Consider the following 21,334-nt stretch of genomic DNA (forward strand, 5'->3'; position numbering starts at 1 on the left):
AGGCTGGCCACATCCTTTTTAAAGTGTGGCACCCAGTACTGGACGCAGTACTCCAATTGCAGCCTGACCAAAGTCTCATAGAGGGGGAGTATCACCTCTCTGGACCGGCTTGAGATGCATCTTTGGACGCATGACAAGGTATGGCTGGCCTTGCTGGCTGCAGTCTGCCATTGGCGGCTCATGTTCATCTTGGAGTCAATAATGACTCCAAGATCCCTTTTGGCCTCTGTGCTTTCAAGAGGGGAACTCCCCAGCCTGTATGTATGCTGTGGATTCCTTCTCCCAGGGTGCAGCACCCTGCGTTTATCTACGTTGAACCCCATCCTATTCTCATCTGCCTACTTTTGTAGTCTGTCTAAATCTATTTGCAGTCTTTCTCTCCCTTCAAGTGTGTCCACCTCACCCCACATCTTAGTGTCATCAGCAAACTTGGACAGTGTGCTTTCCACCCCCTCGTCCAAGTCGCTGATGAAAATGTTAAACAGTGCAGGACTGAGCCCTGGGGTACCCCACTGCTCACATCTCGCCAGGTTATGTACAACCCATCCAACACTACTCTCTGTGTGTGCCTCATCAGCTAATTTTTTACCCATCCAACTGTGTAGGCATCAATGCCACAGTTGCTTAATTTATTGATGAGGATGGGGTGAGAGACCTTCTTAAAGTTTAGAAAGACTACGTCCACAGCAACACCATCATCCAAGGATTTAGTTGCTTGGTCATAAAAGGCAATCAGGTTGGTCAGGCAGGACCTGCCTTTGATGAATCCATGCTGATTGCCCCTGAGCATGATCTCCCCTGCTGGCCCCCCACAGATGTGCTCCTTGATGCTTCTTTCAATGTATTCTCAAAATGTATTCTTTTTTTTTGTCTTTCTCAGGTAAGAACCAAAGACCGTGTATTTGATAGTGTGGGTCACCTTATTCACTATCATATGGAGAATAATTTGCCAATCATCTCTTCGGGAAGTGAAGTCTGCTTGAAACAGCCAGTAAGAAAAGAGAATAACACAGGACACATGCAATATAACAAATGACCTTATTGGATCTCCTGATTCTCAAGACAGTTTGTTTATGAACACTGCATTGACTATTATGAAACTTCATTACACAAAGCCAATTAAAAAAGTATAAACTGCACTTTTCAGTTGCTGTTCCAGAAGAATTTTTTTGTGTTTGTATATATGAATATATGTATATGTGTATATCTATGTAGATCTGTAGAGATCAATATGCATAGCTATATAGATATATATAGTCTTAATCTTAACAGAATGAAACCTAGACAGTGAGAGATCCATTTGTGGAAAGGTACTATAGACATGTACAAATGTCACCTGTAAGGTCATAGTGAATCAGGAACTATTGAAAAGCACAATTAAACCTTTACATGCAAATGCTCACTTGAACAAACTGCTGGGACATTAGTATGTGCCTTTTAGTCATGGAATTATTGGAAACAAATATTATTTATATTGGATTAGTTTTGAGTGCTTAGATAAAGATGTGTAGGCATAGAACTATTTTCCAAAATAAATACAATTTGAATATGACAAAAATGACAATTGATTATTATAGACACTAACTTTATTTCATTTTGCTTATAACAGCACTTTAATAGCAAATAATGTTTAAGGTGATTTGCCTACACAATACAGAAAGGTTTACTGAATTCTTAGTAAAAATCAGTTTTGTATCACTATCAGATTGCTTGAAGATTTGAGATTATGCAACATTTACAAAATTGAAATAAAAATAGGTAAAATAATTTTGGAATATAACTTGTTACAGAACAAGCATGCTAGATCCTAATATTTTTGTGTCTTGCATCTGGTTTTACTATTATTGCTGATTAATGCCAGAAATGTCTCTTTTAAAAGAAGTAGCTGAATATATTTTTCATTGATTCCATAGATGTTTACAACATAAGAAGCTGAAAGAAACAGATGATACATTTTGAGTGAAAAAACTATTTAAAAAAACTGTTTGCATGTGCTGTAGTTTATTATACACTTCCCCAATGACATAATATCTTCCTTTTTCACTTAGATTCCAGTCGTTCATAAATGTGGGGAAAAGTCTTTTAAACAAAGCATACAGATTGCATTTTGTCACAATAAATACTGTAAAACTGAATGAACATATATTCAGTGTGTCTGAGTGAGGCAGTAATTTCTTGGGGATTCTGATCAAGGATCAATGTTTAATCAGTACAGGGGTGGGAAGGGATAACATGGGAGTGGAGTCAATGGTCTGGTAGACACTGGCCAAAGGATCCTTCCTTGGTCTTAAGAGAAGTGATGGTTTTTAGCACAATCACAAAACCTTTCTTCCCCATCCCAACTAAGTCAGTTCCATCAGCCTATGGAAGTCAGACGTTGCATGGACGGTACAGCAGCAGCTGGAGGAAAACGTTTCTCTGCAAAAAGGAAATTCTGTGTCCTAATTCAGTATTAACATTACATAGGAAAAAAGGTTCATAAAAAAAAAGTGAAAGTTTGGTAACTAAAGGCAGTGACCTCCACTGAAGAGAAACTTTGGTTTAAAGAACAAAGTTGATCCCTTTTGTATCATTAGGCCTGAAGAAGCTGTACTCCTTCATTCCTATGTAATTGTATTATTAGCTTACTCAACTTGCCTATGTCCACTGAAACAGAGAAAAACTTTAAAGTATTACTTCAGTTCACAGTTGGGTATTTGGCTTGGTTCAAATCCTGGGCTTTCAGCACAGAAGCCTAGCCTTATTTTTGTCACCTCACAACAAAGGCTCTGATCTGTGCAGAGTGGCTGCCAAGAGTTGCTAGTTGAATTAGGTGGATTTGCAAAACTACTTGGCACAGAATTTGTGCTGGGTTTGAGTCCCTGATACTGCCTGACCTCTCAGTCTGGGTTTGAACCCCAAGTGTGAATCAGAAAAGACACCATCTTTTCTGGCATGTCTGGCAGAGAGAGAACAGCACGCAGCTGTTTGAATTCCCCATTGAACCTGGTGTTTGTGGTGTGAAGAGTGGTGCTCCCCCCCCGGGAGGGTGACAGACAATGAGCTGGTGGAACTACCCTTCTGCTGGGCTTGACTGAGAGCCTCCCACACCTCCCTGAAAGACAAAACTTTTCCAACACTCATAGACATCTTATTCAGAACAGGTGCAGGTGCAGCTCAGAGAAACAGACTGAGCCCCTCCCGTGAAATCCGAGTAGCTGGATTCAGATCAGGGTTTGTGGCTTAGGTCTCTCTGGGGTACCACTGAGTGAGCCTTGGGAGAAATGGAGACAAGGGAAGCAGTCTACATGCACGCTGCTCCAACCCCCACACAACACCTCCGCATGGGCAACTGGTGCCTCCTGAGTCTGGGGGGGCATCAGATTGCCAATGAGGGGGGGTCCCCCAGCAGCTGATCACCAACCAGGTGCAGGTCCCCCAGTGGCCAATTGCTGAGCTGGCGGCGAAACTGGAAGTGCACTTCTGGTTTTGCAGCTGGCACTTCCAGGGGTTGCATGGCTTATCTCAGGGGGTGCACATGCACCTGTGTGCACCCCTACACATTGCCAGTGTGCCTCAGTGCCTGGCTGTGGAAAAGAGAGCAGCAGCCCACCAGCACTAGAGCAGGGGTGGCCACAAGGGGCAGGGGTTTACATGAACCCTGAGGGGCTCAGTAAATGGAGGCGACAAAATGGAGGCAGCACAGCCTTTTGGCGAAGACCAAGTGGAGCATGTGAATCCCAAGACCTCTGCGCTTGGGCTGGCCCGTAGGATGCTTGCCAATGGATTTGGGAGCACCTGAAGTCCCAGGGACAGCATGGGTGGGAGGATGCTTGTGGGCTGTAGCACCATAGGTGGTGTTTAGATTGATTAAGTTCAGTCTGCTCAACCAATATGGTTTTGGGAATAATTGAGTTCTGCTCATTCAATAGGATTTGGAACTGATTTGACCTGGAACATGAAATATATTAATAAAAAAAAAAATGAAGGCAGTCTCAGGCCACTTTGAGACAGGTGGGGGCAGGATGCTACTGGGACCATCCAAGGCGCTGGGGACAGCCTGCAGTGTTGCCAAGTGAGAAAAAAAAGCGGCGCTGCCTGTAACAACAAGCCCAAGGCTTTCCAAAGAGAGGAGTGGGGGCGCTTCTCACCGCGCCACTCCCATAAGATTAAAGGGACTTTTAAAACAAATTAAGCCCAATTCCGCTCATTGTATGCGCGGTGCGCAGCGCGGAGACGCCTGCAGCCGCCCCCACCGCGGGCAGCACCAGTTCCTCCTCCCACCCACTACGTCACACTGAAAGCAGCACACCCCCCAGCCGGCCCGGTGCTATTGGCTGAGGTCCGCAGCCAATGGGCGAGCGGCGGCTCTTCCCGCGGCCACCCGCGCTTGCTTTCAAACAGCAAACAGAGGCGTTTGCGGGGCAACCGACCTTGCTCCGGGAGCGAGGGCAAGTCCCGCCCCTCGCGCAGGTCTCCGGGAGGCGAAGAGCGGAGTTCTGGGCCCTGGTTGGGGGTTTCCGCTGTCACTCAAAGCAGCGGGAGAACCGGGTTCGGGTGTCACGCGGAAGAGCGCCCGGGGCTTCTTTGTTGCCCGGAGGCCGAGCGGCCCCGGTGAGTCCCGGGGCGGCGGGGCCGGGGCCCGCTGAGGCCGAGGGGTGGAGTGGGGCAGCGTTTCCCCGGGGAGCGTGGTCGCGAGTAGTCTCGGCGTGGCGGGGGCGACCTGCTTCTCGGGCCGTGTTTGCTGGAAGGCCCGTACCCCCGCCGGCATACATTGAGACCCTTTAAAAGTCAGTTATTATTACAATGAACATTAAATCCGCCACTCAACCATTTCTCGCACATACCCCCAGAGATGTCTGCCTACCCGAGGGGTATGCGCACCGCAGTTGGGGAGCCCCTGCCCTAATGCGGTTCACACCAGCAGGATGTGGGTGTGATGGACGTAAAATTTTGAAGTTGGTTCAAAGTTTTGAAGTGACCGGAAATTTCTTGCTTCGGTCCTAGTTGGCTCAAAGCTCTGGAAGCAAGGTGCTTTCAGCATTTTGCATATCTGTTCTTTGTTTAGCTGTACTTTGGGCTACAAGAACAGACTAAACAGCAGTAGGAGAAAGATGGATTTATCTGCCTGTATTGAACGAATACTTGCACAGCCCCCTAGGAGTTCAGTGGGTTGAGATGACGCAAGGATGCCTTTTTGGAACATAAGCAAACTGACCGCCTGTGCAGAGGGTATATATTTTAAAGGCTTCATTTATGTGCATATTTTAATTCCTGAAACACTAAATTCTTGGAGGTTAACAGTGTTGCTAATCCATCAAAGTGATGCAATGGAAGATCAAGTTAATGCATGGATTGTTTACGTGATTTCTTTGAGTAAGCGTTTTTCTGTAGTCACTTTTTTGGTGTTGATATGTACCTTTTCCTTCTCTTGTGACAGGCTCTTTTGGATACAAAACCTTGTTCTTAGAAAACAATGTCACTTGACTTTGACAGTGGAGCTCTGCAAACTCAACATGAAGAAGAAGAAGAAGAAGAAGAATATGACCAGGAGGACTATGCAAGAGAGCAAGAGGTGAAAGCAAATAAAACATTTAAAGTCTGTTTTAAATCTCCCCTTTTCACTTATTCTATTTACATTTTAATTTATTTGAAGGATTAGGGCTCTGAATTGATAATTCCATGGATTCTTGAAAGAACATAGCAGTACACTTGCACTCAACAGTTTTACAGTATTTTGTTTTTAAAAGGATTGCAATTGAGCATCTTGGTTTTTAGCCTTGCTTAGGAGAAATGTAGTTTACTATGGTCACAGGCTTCAGTGTATAAATTTTCCAGAAAATAGTGTTGTCAGTACTGGTATTCTCATCTTTGGAATTGAGGCAGTTCCTTGTCTGCCTATGTTGAGTATGTCTACTGCCATTATTCTACATGTGAAATTGAGAAATATGTTGCATCTTAACACATGGGTGGCAAACTGGCTCCAGGGGCGCACCCAGAGGGTGGTGGTGGACGGGTCAATGTTGACCTGGGAGGGTGTGGGCAGCGGAGTCCCTCAGGGCTCGGTCCTTGGGCCGCTGCTGTTCAACATCTTCGTTAGCAACCTGGACGAGGGTGTGGAGAGCACCCTGTTCAAGTTCGCTGATGACACCAAGCTGTGGGGTAAAGTGAATACACCAGCAGGCAGGGACCGCATCCAGGCAAACCTGGATAGGTTAGAGAAGTGGGCAGATCTGAACAGGATGCGGTTCAACAAGGACAAGTGCAGCATGCTGCACCTGGGGAGAGGGAACCAGCATTATGGTTATAGGTTAGGGGCTCACCCTCTCAGCAGCACAGAGGCAGAGAGGGATCTTGGAGTCAGGATTGACTCCAGGATGAATATGAGTAGCCAATGTGACGAAGCAATAGGCAGAGCCAACCGCACCCTGTCATGCATCAACAGGGGCATCACTAACAGGTCCAGAGAGGTCTTGCTCCCCCTCTATGCGGCGCTGGTCAGGCCGCAGCTGGAGTACTGTGTCCAGTTCTGGGTGCACTTCAGGAGGGATGTGGACAACATGGAGAGGGTCCAGAGGAGGCCACTCGCATGGTTGGGGGCCTCTGTGGCCAGCCCTATGAGGAGAGGCTGACGGACCTGAATTTCTTCCGTCTCCACAAGAGGAGACTGAGGGGGGATCTTGTGACTGCCTACAACCTTCTCAGGGGCCACCAGCAGGGACTTGGGGAAAGTCTGTTCACCAGGGCCCCCCTTGGAGTCACCAGGAACAATGGCCACAAGCTGAGGGAGGATAGGTTTAGGTTAGATATTAGGAAGAACTGCTTCACTGTAAGGGTGACCAGAGCCTGGAATAGGCTTCCCAGAGAGGTGGTGCTCTCACCTTCCCTGGAAATCTTCAAGAGGAGACTGGACAGGCACCTGGCTGGGGTCTTACGACCCCTGCCACCCCCAGTGATCCTTCCTGCCCATGGCAGGGGTCGGACTAGATGATCTGTCTAGGTCCCTTCCGACTCATTGATTCTATGATTCTACAATACAATACTGTCTGCTTATCCAGTAGTGAGTGCTGATTATATCAGTGGACCTTTATAATATACTAGCCAATTGCCTGTCATGAATGATGGAGAGTTTAAGGGAATGTTTAAGTGCCCCCTCCTGTCCCCTGCTCACCCTTAGCTGCCGGCTCGCACAGGCCTATTGGATACCAAAGGAGACTGTGTTTGTTTATCTTGGTTTTATAAATAAATAAATAGTGCCACAGTTCAGGAATATTCTCATTGGCCCTCTGTTTTATTTCCCACACCTTTTGGGGGTCCTACCTTCACACCAGTAGGAATAGCTTAAGTTAGCATCTTGAGAGCTGTTACAAGCACTCTTCTCTGTGTACACCAGTATCATCTCCCAAGTATTCCAGGAGCTTAAATCCATTGTAGTGAAATTCAGTGGGTTTGGAGTGTTAAATTGCAGTGTCCTGGCTGGAGTCCAACCTACATGATTCTAAATCTCTTCTTCCTGAGCTGTCCTTGCAGGTTGAACTGGACAACTTATTCTTCCTCTCTGGAAATTCTTGCCTTCTGGAAACCTTATTTTAAACATCTGTTGTGGGGAGGGTAGTTTTTGGTGACATCATAATTTGTGTGCATTTACTTTTGTTTCTCTTATGATGTCACCAGAAACAACTCTTGACACTTATTTTTAGGTCCCAGGTTACTTTGATTACCTTTATTTTTTCCAGCTGAAGGGGATGTATCTCTTGTTCTCATTTTTTTTGTTTTGTGTTTTTACTCCATAAGGTCAGCTGTTTTTTAACTGAATTCTTGAGTTGTTTTACTTACGGTTGGTGGTTTGGGTGCATTTGTGTGTGTGGCTAGGTTGTGAGCAGGGTGGATATGATTTAAATCACTGGTCAGTAAGCTTCGATTTAATCATTGTTTTCTACAAAAGGTGCATTATTGTTGTTTTGATATCCTGTATTTATTTAACTTCTTGAAACTGCACTTTTAGAGAGGTAGGGGCTTGATTCTGTACACAAACTTGCAGAGAGACAACAGGGCTAATGAGTAGGTAATCAGGTCTGTTCTCTCTCATCTCCATATACTGTTGTTAACAAGGATGTTATCTCTGGAGACACAAATACGGTTTGAGAACTGAAACTTAAGCATCACAGAGATGCTTAATCTTGTAAGCACTGAGTCCCATTGGGTAGAGTCGTTTTCTTTAATCTTTACTAATCTATAGAGGAGCCTCAGGGAACCCCATAAGATTGGGCCCCTGATGCAGTCCATGGCCTCTTGTGACCCATTTATAATTTTTTTTCTAAAAAGGTTACATGAATGTATTATCTCAAATAGTATATAATTAGAAGGTATAATCCCTATTCCATGATGATCTCTTTGAGCTTTTAACATATCTTAAATTAAAACTATCTTTGTATAGTTTATTTTTTTAAAAAGCATCTTACCAAAAAAATAAAATACAATTAAATAAAAAAATCTGATTTAATTTTTTTTTTTTTAAATTGATTTTTAGGGGTTTTTTTTAAATAAAACGTCTTTTTTTTTAATCATCGTGGTTGTGAGGAAAACTTCTGGCATCAGTCTTTAGGTGATTCAATTGTTTTCTAATAAGAAGGGGCGGCCTCTGAGCCTGGTAATCATACCGGTTTTCTTTGTGGGAGCTGTCTGCACCTGCAGAGGTTGAGGCAGGCTCTGTTTCATGGTGAATGGTGATGTGTAGTTTGTGCAAACTTTTATATTGAAGAGTAGTATACTGAAGATGCATCATTTGATCCTTGTATACAAACATTCCTTGGCTTCTCTCTAGGTAGCAACAGCATGGTCTGTGATGCCCTTCTTGGAAAATGATAGTGATAATTCTTTTGAAGTGAAAGACTGAGAAGAGGCATTCTAAAATTGACAAAGCAATACTTGTTCCAGTTAAACTTTGGAAATGAATGGAGCCACCACTGTGCCTGCAGCGTTAGCTAACCAAATTTGAGTAATCCAATCAGGTTGGTGTTCTCAGTAATGATGAGACAGTGGATGTGATATAGAGTCTGTCTACACAGCAGACTTTCTCAGCAGGGTAAATTAACTCTTGTTGAGCCCTGTGCTGCTGCAGCTAGAGTGCTTCTTGATACCCATACTATTTCATTTAAGCCAGTGTGGGTATCTTTCTACTGCTTTGCAAATTCCAGCATAGAGATCCACAGTTAACAGGGTAAGCCATTTTAAGCTCTTTGTGTTTATTTCATAACTGTACTACTCTCCATATGTGCAGATCAACATGAAAATGATTAAATCTCAGACTAAAATTGTTTGTTTTTGACATATGACATATGTTCTAGTTTTGGGCAAACAAAACTTTTCTTTTTTAAAGGTAATTGGCATTATTCTCTAACTTTATAACTGTATTAGAATATAGTTGAAGTTGGGGAAAGTGATCAACTGAAAATATGGTAGTCCTTGCCTGTTTTAAAAAAGAACAAAACCCAAAAAACTAATAGGCATAGGATGTCTAGTAAGTGGTCCTAAATCATATTCTGATGCCTTCTTTTTGCAAAGTTCTGTAACATAAGCTTAGCCAGCACTCGCATCGCCCAAACACCTCGTATTTCCTTTGCTAATATGACTTATTGCTTGAGCCATCTTGTTATGGTTTCATGGCTGAGCACATGCAGTCACTTACATGAAGAGAGAGCTCTTATTTATTTCTTGTTGGGCTGAGAGATCGTATGTGTCCTTCCGGGGAGCAGGCAAGGTTAAGAAATCCAAAACTGATCACTCTTCAAAAAAAAAAAAAATAAAAAAAATCCATTCTAGTCTATATTAGAATTCACATCTACTAGAACCGTCCTTTTTAACCTGTTCATTTCCATAACATGGAAATGGTTATTTCCCTTTATCTTTGAGTGATTTTAATGTCATAAAGATATAATGTCCTGGCTTTAAACTAACTTTACCAGGCATTCTCATTTGGAGACTAACCCCTTATAGGTGCCCAGCAGTCTTCTTAAAGAGGAGATCTTTGTTGTTAGATCATGTGCTTGGTGCTTTTCACTCGCTTGTGCCAAACTTAAATCTCCAATCTAAGGCGACGCCAGTAAAACTGCCAGTGTAGGAGTATTTTTCCCAATTGGGAGTAAAAAGGTCTGTTACTCTGAATGTTGCTGCATTTCATTTATTGTCATCTACTGGGGCCAGGTGCAAAAAATTGTGAGAAAAATTTTATTGACAAAGTACAGGCGGTCAGAAAGCCCGAGGCTGAATTGGTTCAGTCTTTGCTGGTTAGGCTAAACTGTGGAGATTAACCCGAGAAACAACTGGACACACATTTACCTTTGATTCAGGAAATGCAGCCACGTGCCTAAGTGGCTCAGGCCAGAAACCAGGGGGTGGGGTGCTAGACCATGGCTCTGGCACATGGCCAGCATGGGCTGTGTATTTGCTTCCTCTTCCTGCTGCCCCTGAGGTCTCTGGGATTTTCAGTCCAGAATCATAGAAGCAGGACCCTGCAGGGTTGCTTATCACTTTCTCTTCCTGCTTCCAGTTGCCTCTGGGATTTGTTGCCCATAGTTGCAGCCAGCAGTAACTTCAGTGGGGCAGGGCAGTTCTATACTCAGGGGAAGGGGGGTTTAACCCCCCTCCCTGGCCCCAGACTCCAACTGGGGTTTGCCTGGGGGCAGGCAGTCCCTGCCTCCCTCCTGTACCCTCTCTGTTGGAGCAGAGAGCACAGCCCCCCAGCCTAGGGCTGCAGAGCATGCTGAGATGCTGGAGGACTCTGATTTAACTTTAAATAGGAAGGGGTCTGGGACAGAAGTTTCATAAACCAGTTTGATCCAAATCTGTTAAGTCTGATACTACATTCAACCAGGTTTATCTTAAATCAGTTTCAACCATTTTGAAGCTGGTTTATGTGTACTAAACTTCTATTCTGTTACAGGTTTAAACCAGTTTCTGATGACTTAAACTGGTGTATGTGTAACTTCTGTCCCTAGCCCTAATGTCCAGCAGGGATTTGAAGAAAAGGGGAAGTCTATCCTTTTAATCCAAATAAAGCAGGCCTGTAAAGAAGTTTAGCTCTTCTCATTGTCTCTTAATTTTTTTTGCTGTAGCTTTACATTTTATATAGATATGTATAGGTGGGGTAGGGGTGTGTATATCTGTATCTATGTTCCTTAGTTCAATTTCCAATTCATTGCAGTTGCCAGTTACAGTCCCAATCCAATCTCAAGCTAATATCATATCTGAAGTCACTACCTAGTTCTTATCAGTTCAATTAGATTGGCATAAGTGTGGCTTCCAGCCAAAAGGCCAGCCAGGCAGTTGTCACCACGTTGCTGCTTGTGATGCCTGGCCAGAATTGCTATGTAATTAAGTTCAGAGTTAATAATGTACATCTAAATTGTATTTTATGTTATGCAATATAGAAAAAAACATTGATTTTTCGGGGTCCAGAGCATTGCTGGATGTCTGGCAACAAATGGAAAGGTTGGGCTATATGGTAATGTCTTGTGTAAATGTAAAACGATTTTTTTTCCTCCCTCATTTCTAACCCATGCTTTTGTATGAGTGACTGTGTGTAAAGCTTTAGGAAAAAAAGCTGAGTCTGCTAGCATTTTAGGAAAGTAGAGGTTTAATAGATTTAGGGATATTTGACTTCAGAGGTGTGGGTGTGTGTGATTGTGCAAGTGAATACTTTGCACATATGCAACCACATTTTTTTGGCATAATTGTGAGAGCGTCTCTTGCATTTCATGTAACTCATGTTTCTGCTCTAATTAACATTCACGTATAGCTTTGTTTGCTGGTTTGAAGAAAGACAAAGTTAGGGTGCAGACACTGGATGCAAAAACTGACTATATGTTATGTAGCTCTCTACTATTCTTATGAAAAAAAGAAAATGTACAGCTCTGATCTACCAATTGAGGCCCACTGTATGGCTATGTCCAGAATATTTTCTGAAGGTTTGGAAGAAAACGTGCATTCTATACAGGACTCGTTATTCCAAGTAAGTACAGAGGAGTGACTTTTCTTTACTTTCTTTTAAAAAAGCAATCTCTGAAGGCAAAGAGTGACTAAATATTGGGAAAAACAGGTTAGACAACTTTTTGATAGCCCAGATGACAGTGAACTTTAAAAAAGTTTTAGTTCCTTTTCCTAAAAAGCCTTGAGGTACTGTGACTTGTTGCTGCCTGTTGAAGTTAAACAGTTTTTATGGCTTTTGTAAAATGTCAGCGGATTGCAGCAATGTAAGTCTCTCTTAGCTCATAGGGATACTAGGGGGCTTAATAATGTTTCAGCCAAAGTTTGGTATACAGTACTATTAAATACTGGTCCTTGGTAAGACTGCTGCATGTTTCTGTTTACAATTTAAGCTGTAATCTCTTCTCTAGTTTACACAGTAAATTTGCAGAATAAAATAGTACTGACTTGTGTATACCAGTAAGTGGTGTACATAGGACGTTTATATAGCTGGTAAAACCAGCAGTAGGGCTGTGTAAAACGGCACTGTTCCATTTCGACGGAACAGCGTTTCATTTCGAATTTCGTTTTGATTGGAAACTGCTGTTTTGTTTCATTTTGTCGAAACAGTTCCACTGTTTCAACGTTTCACCCACAGGTTATAATGGGGAAGCTCAAAATAGTCCTATAACTTTGTCATTTCTGGCCTGATTTGGATGAAATTTACAGGAATAGTAGCCCCTTCTGAGAGCGTGACGCCTGCCAAGTTTCATGGAGATAGGTGCAGGGGTTTCAGGGAAACTGCACCTCCAAGTCTTGAAAGCAAAAAACTCATGTCACATGCATGTGTTAAGCCACAGTGGGGTCAAACTGCAGGCTTGCTAGCCCCTGCTGAGACAATGAGGCCTGCCAAGTTTCAAGGAGATGGGTGCAGAGGTTTGGGGGAAAGTGCACCTCAAGCTGTGGACAAGCACAACTTGTCTCATGGATGACACTGTGTGTGTTAAGGCATAGCAGGGTGAAAGCTGTAGGCCTGCTAGCCCCTGCTGAGGCCACAAAGCCTGCAAGCTGTCAAGGAGATAGGTGCAGGGGGTTCTGGGTTCTGGGGCCCTGCACCTCTAACTGCTGACAGGCAAAACTCGTGACATGGGTGGGTGACGTGTGTGTGTGCGTGCGTGCGTGTGTGCGTGCGTGAAGGTGTGCCCTCACTCAACTGACGCCAAGGCAGAAAGCAGGGTAGTTCAAACAATGCTGCCTTTCAAGAAGTTTTTCCATCCCTCCCCCAGAGCACTGGGATTGGAAGGGACCTCAGGGAAGGATCACAGTCACTGACCAACTACACAGTCAATATGAGAGCAGTCCTTTCCTGTCCCATCCCCCCCTTCTCGTTCCCTCTCCTTTCTTTAGTTTCTGTTTCCCTGCATGCAAGCCTAGCTTGAGCTTGCAAACTTGAAATGTTTTGAAAATTTCAAAACATTTCGACTTGCCTCATTTTGTTGCACAGCTGTTTTAAAGCTCTCTGTTTCGTTTCAAGCTCGAAACGAGTCGAAACAGCATTGAAACAAAACTGCCGGTGAAATTTCGCACAGCCCTATCCAGCAGTCAGTCTGGAGACTGGAAACAATAAATTCTCAAGTTAGAAAAACTTGTTGGCTGCTTTGGAGTGGCCAGCCTTCTTTGACTCTTCTACGATGTCCTGTCTAGGAATTAGGCAAAAACTTTTGCCTAAAACTGACCTAATACCCTGGGATATATAGTTTATACACCTAAATTAGCAGTGTAATGCAGCTACAGAAAAGGCAAATCCTGTTTTAGGCTGCATCAACAGCAGTGTTAGCTGTAAGACATGGGAGGTTATAGTACCACTCTACTTGACACTGGTTAGGCCTCATTTTGAGTATTGTGTGCAGTTCTGAGCTCAGCATTTGGAAAAGGACGTATAGAAATTTGAGAGGGTCCAAAAGGGGGGCAAAACAAAAATAATGAAGAGCTTGGAAGGTGAGCCACACAAGGGGAGAAATAGGCATGGCTATTCATGGCTGCCATAAAGAAGGAGAACACTTTTACTCTCTCACTACAGAGAGTAGGGTGCATAACAGTGGCTTGAAATTTCAGCAAAATAGGCTTAGATTGGATATTGGGAAAAACTTTTTTACTGTTAGAACAATGAGCCAGTGTCATAGACTGGTGGGAAAGCTAAGGAATCATAGCTTTAGGGAAGCTAAGGGATCTCCTTCATGGAAGGTTTTCAAAAGCACTGGTCAGAGGTGACGTAGGGCTAGCAGTGCCTACTGTGTGCTGTGAAGAGCAGTGTTGATGTCCAAGAGACCCCCCAGCACATACTCATTGCTCCGTGATCGTGAGAAGAGCTCTGCAGCCCAGAGCAGGTGGAAGTTGGAGAGGGCCATGCACAGCAGCAGAAGCATGGAGCAGAACTGCACAACTGGCTTGACTAAAAAAGAGAATTAAAGGAGCTGGGAAAAGTTAACAGGGAGTAGAAGATGATGGAAAACGAACTGCTTGCTTTCCAATCTGCATGTGTTATGCATGGAGGTTTCGCTTGCTGCGTACAGGTTGCGGTGCGGAGTGGAGGTGGTTTGGTTTTCCTGTGCTTCTGGACTTTGCTGGTGGGCCTTGGAAGGAATTTTCCCCCTCGCGTTGCTATTGGTGTCAGTTTATCATTTTCCTCAGAAGCACCGAGTGTTGCCTGTAGCCAGGGTCCGGGACTTTGCCTGCTATGTGCCGGTGCTCTTGCTAGGACTTAAAATATCCAGAGATTTCTGGTTAAAGGGCCTTGCTTCTCTACTCGGAATCAAATTAATAGCCACATCTGGGATCAGGGAGGAATTTCACCCCATCATGAGTTTGCCATGGACTGTGGGGTTTTGTCTTCCCTCGTAGTGAGAATGTGGCACATTCCTCTACCTTGGATCTCTTGAGCATACTGTAGCAAGCTGCTTCCTGTCCTCGTTGTGGCTGGACATTGACATCTCCCTCATCCTCCTGCTTTATCTGTGGCAAGTTAGGTTTGTTTTTCAAGTTTGAGGCATCTTGTCTGGCAGTAGTATGAGAGGGTGGTTTACAGTCTTCTTAAGAGTAGGTTATAGGCAAACACTTGTTTACATGCAGGTGATCCTGCCGTGAGCAGGGGTTGGACTAGACAACCACCTGAGGTAGAGCCGGTAACTGAAGCGCTCCGATCTGCCGTATATACTAGTGCTGGGAGGCATGTTTGGATCCGCGCTCCAGTTAAACCTGCTGATGGAAGGGCAAGCTTTGGGATACCAAGAGCCAACGGCCTAAGCAGTGCAGCTTCTAAGCCCGATTAGCTCATTACAAAGCAGTGCTTTTCCATGTGAAGGAAGTAGTCTGGCAGGTTTTGCTCTCCAAAAACAGGCTCCGTCTGCCAGGCTCAATCCAATTCTCTTTCTTTTGCTCGCTTCCTACAGGCATTTGTTAAAGTATGTTGTAGCTTAGTTACTTCTCCAAGAAATGTACTTATCTCTTAATGTGCATCTTTCCATATGGTACCTGAAAGATAACCCCTGAGGCCACAGATGGAAGGCATGCTTGTCACATGATTGGCCCCTGGAAAATGCTCTCCAGCCATGCCATGACACATGCGCATGGCTGCAGAGCGCTTTTGAAGTGGTCAGTGGCATGACAAATTAACCCTTAACACTTTGTAGCCTCTTAGAAAACTTGTGTTCCCTAGGGTTAATTTGTGGCATGATCAGCCCAGCCCCCACCCCTGGGGCTGTCAACAGGAGAGGAGTGGGGAGTAGGGAGGGAGAAGCCAGCGGCAGTGACCTGCCAGCTGGGGTTTGCCCGGCCTGAGCTGGAGGTGGGGGCGAGTGGATCGGAGTGCCCCCCCCAGCTTTTCTCCTCCCCCCTGCCCCAATCCCTGCCCTCCCCTAGTTCAGGCCATGCAAGCCCCAGGCTGCAGGTCACTGCTACTGGCTTCCCTTTTCTTCACTTCCCCCTCTCTTTCCCAGCTCTAGGGCTGTCAGCAGAGGGGGCAGGCTGGGGAGAGGGGTGGCTTCTTAGCTAGCTGCTCCCCTGAAATCGGGCTAGATTTCCTGTCCCCCCTTCCCCTCACAGGTGAGTCTGTTGGGTTGTGGGGGAGGGGGATTGCACTCATGACACTTTATGTAAAGCGTCATGAATTATAGCAGGGCCCTGCACACCGGTGAGCACCCTGAGTGGAGGTTGAATTAGTGTTAATCAAATGTGGTATTTCCTCAGCACCCATAATATGTATGACCTTTTTAGTTTAAACTCATTATACCCATGTTCTTTTAAAAGAGAGCATATCTAATGAGTATTATTTGTTTCATTTCAGTTGCAACAGCTATTGACAGACCTTCCCCATGATATGTTGGATGATAGTGGAGACCAACTCTCCAATTACTCGGATTGCAGTGTGCATGAGGATGAAGAACAGTAAGGCCTGAAATAGTTCCAGTACATTTGTTTTGCGCACTTTTTTACAAAGAGAGAGGAAGACATTTGAAACTGAAACTCCAGCTCTTGGGAGTTATTGTGTACTTACAACTTAGCCTTAAAGGAAAACAGGAGTATGCCACAATTTCCAGTTCTATGACAAATGGAGCTCAGTGTAAAATAGTCTAGTTCTTTCTGAGACCATGTACGCAATATGTCAGATACCCCAGTAACACTGTATCATGATGTGTTTTCTCTGTAGAGCACATGAACCCTGGCAGCATGAAGGCAAGTGGAATGACCATCCACTGATAACTAATCCTCAAATTGTAAGTTTATGGGCAAATGGTGATTTGATTAATTGGGCCCTTCCAATTCATAATGAAGTTCATGATTAATTCCTACGGTACAATTATTTTAAAAACAAATAGTAAGACATTTTACCTACTTTGGAGATTGCATAGTCTTGGAGTGGGGAAAAATCAATACCATATTTACTTGAATATAAGATGAGTTCCACCACCCCCTACACACACTCAATCAGCATAGTGGGGTGGGGAAAGCCCTTCGTTTTATAGCCACATACAGGAAAACCTTCTCATTTAAATACATTGTGTGTCATGAAACTGTTCTGTGCTCAGTCATGGAAACCAGCTGAAGTTGATTGAATGCAGCCCATGCTGAGAATGCCCATAACCTACCACAAGGCTAAGTTAGTGTGGCCCATCTGAGTACGGAAGTGGTTCTCAACCTGTGGCCCATGGGCCACACGCAGCCCAATCAATAGACTGCTGTGGCTCAATGTTTTGAAAAACAAAACATTTTTTTAAATTGATACACAGGCAGTAAGTTGTTTGGGTGCAGCCCACATAATATCCTGAGAGCTGCAAGTATGGCCTACTATGGCAAATAAGTTGAGAACCACTGGAGTAAGGTTAGTGTCCATTGCACTCAGTCCCTCTCAGTGCTGACTGTTTTTCAAGTTATGGTGAGCCACTACATCAAATACATTTTGACTTGCTCTTCACTCCCAGAGCTGAGAAGTGCCTTTTTCCCATTTCCTATGATTTCTGTTTCTTTACTAGCCTTAAATGTCTGATAAGTGTCGCTAAATGTCTGTGTAGATGAGAGGCTCTGTTGGTTCCCTCTCTTGGCATGTCGCATGTGACTGGTATGGCCCTACCCTCCATGGGGTGAAGCTGTACCTGGTGGTTCCATGCCTCATCTGCATGTACATTTTTTGAGGGTCCCAGGACTTGTGACAAGAACATCCAGTTCCAGTTGTGAATGGGGGCCTAGTTAGCACATGGCTCCTTTTTGGCAAGGGGGGGTGGGGTCGAAAGTGTACATGCATACTGACCAGTGCTGGGCTGTGGGGTCACCATGGTTTGAAATACTGCTGGCTCTGCTGGGGTGCAGCCCAATGAAATATGCAATTAATCTTGAACCTTTTGGCTTTGGACTAATACAGGGGTGGGCAAAATGGTGGATCCAGCCAGCAGCTGGACTCCATTTCCCAGCAACTCCTGCCCATATGGCTGGGGCCAGTCTCCATGGAGGCCTCAGCTGCAGCTGTGCTGTGATAGTGCACGGCTGGGTTTGCTGTGGAAACCAGCCCCAGCCGCACTGGCAGTGCATGCGGCAGGGCAGGGCAGGGTGCTGATCTGGAGCCGCTGGGATCTTGTGATGGGGAAGTTTGGCCTGGGGCCAGGGCAGAGCCACTGTCTACTGCCTGTATGCCCCTGCCTGGAGTGTGGCAGCTGCAGATCATGGCTGTGCCTTGGCCCCAACCAGGCTGCCCTGCCACAAGATCCCAGCAGCTCTGGAGCAGCCCCCTGCCCTGCCATGTGCCCTGCCAGCATGGCTGGATCCAGTCTCCATGGAAGCCGCAGCTTTGTGCTACCACAGAACAGCTGCAGCTGGGGTCTCTATGGAGACCAGCCCCAGTCATGCGGGCAGGAGCTGCTGGGAAATGAAATCCACTACTGGCTGGATCTGGTCTGCGGGACGGACTTTGCCTGCCCAGGAGTAATATGTATAGTTTATACTATGTACAAGTAGGTATAAAGGTGGTGCTCAAAAGTGTGTTATGGACTACCTGTGCTGAAACTTGTAGTTTGCAAAAAAGGTAAAATGTATCAATTTTGGATAAACAAAGTCTCTAGGCATCAATGGTCACTTGTATTTATGCAAATCTTTGGAGATATTTTTATTTCAAAGTCAATGTTTTTTGGTCTCTTGTGTTTCAAATTAGCCTCTGCTGCACCCTCTGCCCCCTTACATGTCACATGTAATTCATTTCCACATGCTTGAGGAAGGAACAGAGCCTGAGCAGGGGCTGATAGTCATGTGGAGAAAGGGGCTGGAGATGGAAAAAGTTCGTCGGGGCAGAGGGCAAAGAGACCATCTCCCCCCCTCTATTTCTTTGCTGTAAGCAGTAGGAGGGCGCATTCCAGACATACCTCCGATAATTGGATTCTATACCTGGAAAATTATAACCAATTTCTACATTTTCCATATATTTAATCTAATTATTGTGGGATGTCTTAAATTCAGGGTCATCTTAGATTCAAGTAAATATGATAATTCATGTTAGTAAGGATATTAAGTCTCTAATTTGTTCATAGGGCTATGAACAAGGGGAGAGGTTGTATCCTGACCAGTTTCTATATGACCGAGGCAACAATCACGGTGAAACACATGCCAGTAATTGGGCTGACCTGCACAATGAGGATGAAGAGAAATGCACGTATGAGATTAAAAGGAATTACTCTGGCACCTGTAGTGAAGCAGATGACACATACCTTGGCAGAGATGGTTATAATGCACCAAGTCACTACCAACAGAACAGTGTGTACCATCTCCCAGACAACTTTAGACAGTACGCAAATGGCCATAAGCAGGAATTTGCTGGCCATAACCAGCAAAGCAAAATATTGAATTTTCCTGATGCTCCAAAGGAACATCCTAAGGTACTTTGAAAACTACTGTATTTTTTGTGCTAAGACTTCATTGATTCATCCATTGATGCTAGATTAGTAATTCATTTTGACTGAAAACACATTTCTAGATGTCAGGCAGTAGGTAAGGGAAGATGGCATTTAGAGACTAAATAGTTGAGAGACATGGGTTTGCACAGGCAACAACCTACTTTGTCAGATGCTAAGCAGACGTTACAAAGTAGGTTGTTGACTATGAGAGCTCATGCTTCTTCCAAGTAGTTGGTCTCTGAGGCTGCGTCCAGACTAGTGCAGCTGTGCAGTATGTGGTGTTGCAGATGTGTCTATGGTGCCACATGCTGCATGTTCAGTTGGTCCCCACAGTGAGAGAGCAGTGCAGAGGGGTTTTTTGACCCTGAATATCTAGGGGCCACAAAAACCTGCAGAGAAAAAAAGCAGAGTAGCACATGTATTGGCAATGTGCACTGCTCTAAAAGCAGAGCTGGGACGCCTGGAGCTGTGCTGCGGCTGCCAACAACTAGGTGTGTGTGGCAGAATTGCTGCTTCTGTAACCCCGGGAGGCCCCCAGAACCCTGAGTAAGGCTGCTGGGGCCAGCCCAGTGCTGGCCTCAGCCTCCCCTACCACCTCCAGGGTAACTTGCCATGTGCCATAGCATGTGTGGCATGGGTGTTCCCCCAGGGACAACTAGCGATGGCACAAGGTATGCCACTGCTAGTTGTCCCTGGGGAACCAAATGTCCATACCATGTGTGCATACAGGGTAAGATGTCAACCTGCCCTACTTTCTGCCTGACCTAACCTCTGACTTCTATTTGGAACGATGAGATGCTTCTGTAGGCATATCTGTCACATTGAAACAGTTGAGACTCAATTATCTGAGCCGCTACTTACATAAATGTAATGGCTTTGTTTTTATTTATAGAAAAACTAACTAGCACAAACTAATAGTAGATGTGCTGTGCTTCACAGTTAATGTAAACTTTGATTATAAGGCCCTGATTCAACAAAGTGCTGTTCACTTAAGAGCTTTGCTGACATGGAGCCTTAAGAGCTACAAAAACTTATAAAAACTTGTCAGTCAAAAAGAAAAAAAACTTCTGCCATGAAGTTGGGGAAGGGAGTTTTAATTTATTTATCTATCATCACAACAGCAGTTTGCTACCTCTGAAGTTGTTAGCAGCCAACCAGTGGAATCTTACAAAGTCACATATAAGCCATATAAAAATGGCCTTCAACAAAATGTCCCTGTAAACCAAGAAACAACAAGAAGAACTGAAGCATTTGAAGAACTACAACGGGAATTTTTGGGTACTAATGAGAGTAAGTGTAAACTAACAAAGCTTGAAATTATGGTGAAATCTTTATCCCACAGAAATTGGTGGCAAAATTGCTGACTTCCTGCCTCTGGGGCAGGGGCTGGACTTGATGATCTTCCAAGGTCTCTTCCAGCCCTAATGTATATGAAATATGAAAATTCCCGTTTGAATTCAGTGGAGTCAGGATTTTATCCTTAGTCTTTATTAAATTGGAACTCAGAAAAAATACATTGATAGCTTAGATGTATGTAAACCTTTATTGCACTCAAAATTTATACTGAGGGATAGTTCCCTGAGTTAGTCCTCACTTCTTCCTATTGCAGTTTTGTTTTGATTTGGTGTACTTGGTTTTGAATAATCAGAAATACTTTTGCCCAAATAAAGAATCTATATCTCGCTACTTGCTCGACCCCCAAGTACTGCTGATGTCACTCAGCTTGTTGACTGAATAGGAAGCGAGGGTGCCATACACTTTATGTGGTTTACTCTGCTCCTTGCAAAATTAGGCATTGAATAGGACCAGCCAATAAATGAATGTCAAGTCTGTAAGTGTAATGGAGAACTATTAAAGCCCTTGATGAATGTGTAAAGGAACTGTGAATTTACCCTGTGCCATTGTTTACCCCTGAAGTCTGTGTTACTTTGATTCTCCAAGTGGAGTTCTAACTACAT

The 21,334-nt window shown here is 44.5% G+C and overlaps 2 protein-coding genes across 6 annotated transcripts in view; both read left to right on the plus strand.

The window, feature by feature from the left end:
* The window catches only part of SHC4 (SHC adaptor protein 4), an 81,584-nt gene extending 79,444 nt beyond the window's left edge, over positions 1-2,140 (plus strand). For all 4 annotated transcript variants that reach the window (XM_019504176.1, XM_019504174.1, XM_019504177.1 and 1 more), the window contains one exon: positions 881-2,140. In XM_019504176.1, coding sequence (XP_019359721.1) covers positions 881-1,036 — 156 coding nt within the window. In that variant the 3' untranslated portion in view covers positions 1,037-2,140. The remainder of the gene's footprint in view (positions 1-880) is intronic.
* Positions 2,141-4,382: 2,242 nt separating this feature from the next.
* Positions 4,383-21,334, plus strand: part of CEP152 (centrosomal protein 152) — a 59,102-nt gene continuing 42,150 nt past the window's right edge. Inside the window, exons 1-6 of one of the 2 annotated variants that reach the window (XM_019504178.1) lie at positions 4,383-4,593; positions 5,420-5,554; positions 16,286-16,386; positions 16,649-16,715; positions 19,014-19,358; positions 20,498-20,666. In XM_019504178.1, the coding sequence (XP_019359723.1) occupies positions 5,456-5,554; positions 16,286-16,386; positions 16,649-16,715; positions 19,014-19,358; positions 20,498-20,666 (781 nt within the window). In that variant the 5' untranslated portion in view covers positions 4,383-4,593; positions 5,420-5,455. Of the gene's footprint in view, positions 4,594-5,419; positions 5,555-11,769; positions 11,990-16,285; positions 16,387-16,648; positions 16,716-19,013; positions 19,359-20,497; positions 20,667-21,334 lie in introns of those variants that run through there. The other variant, XM_019504179.1, reaches the window with a different exon arrangement.

Source organism: Gavialis gangeticus, unplaced genomic scaffold (genome assembly GCF_001723915.1).
Source record: "Gavialis gangeticus isolate Ggan-Ray unplaced genomic scaffold, GavGan_comp1, whole genome shotgun sequence".
NCBI lineage: Eukaryota > Metazoa > Chordata > Crocodylia > Gavialidae > Gavialis > Gavialis gangeticus.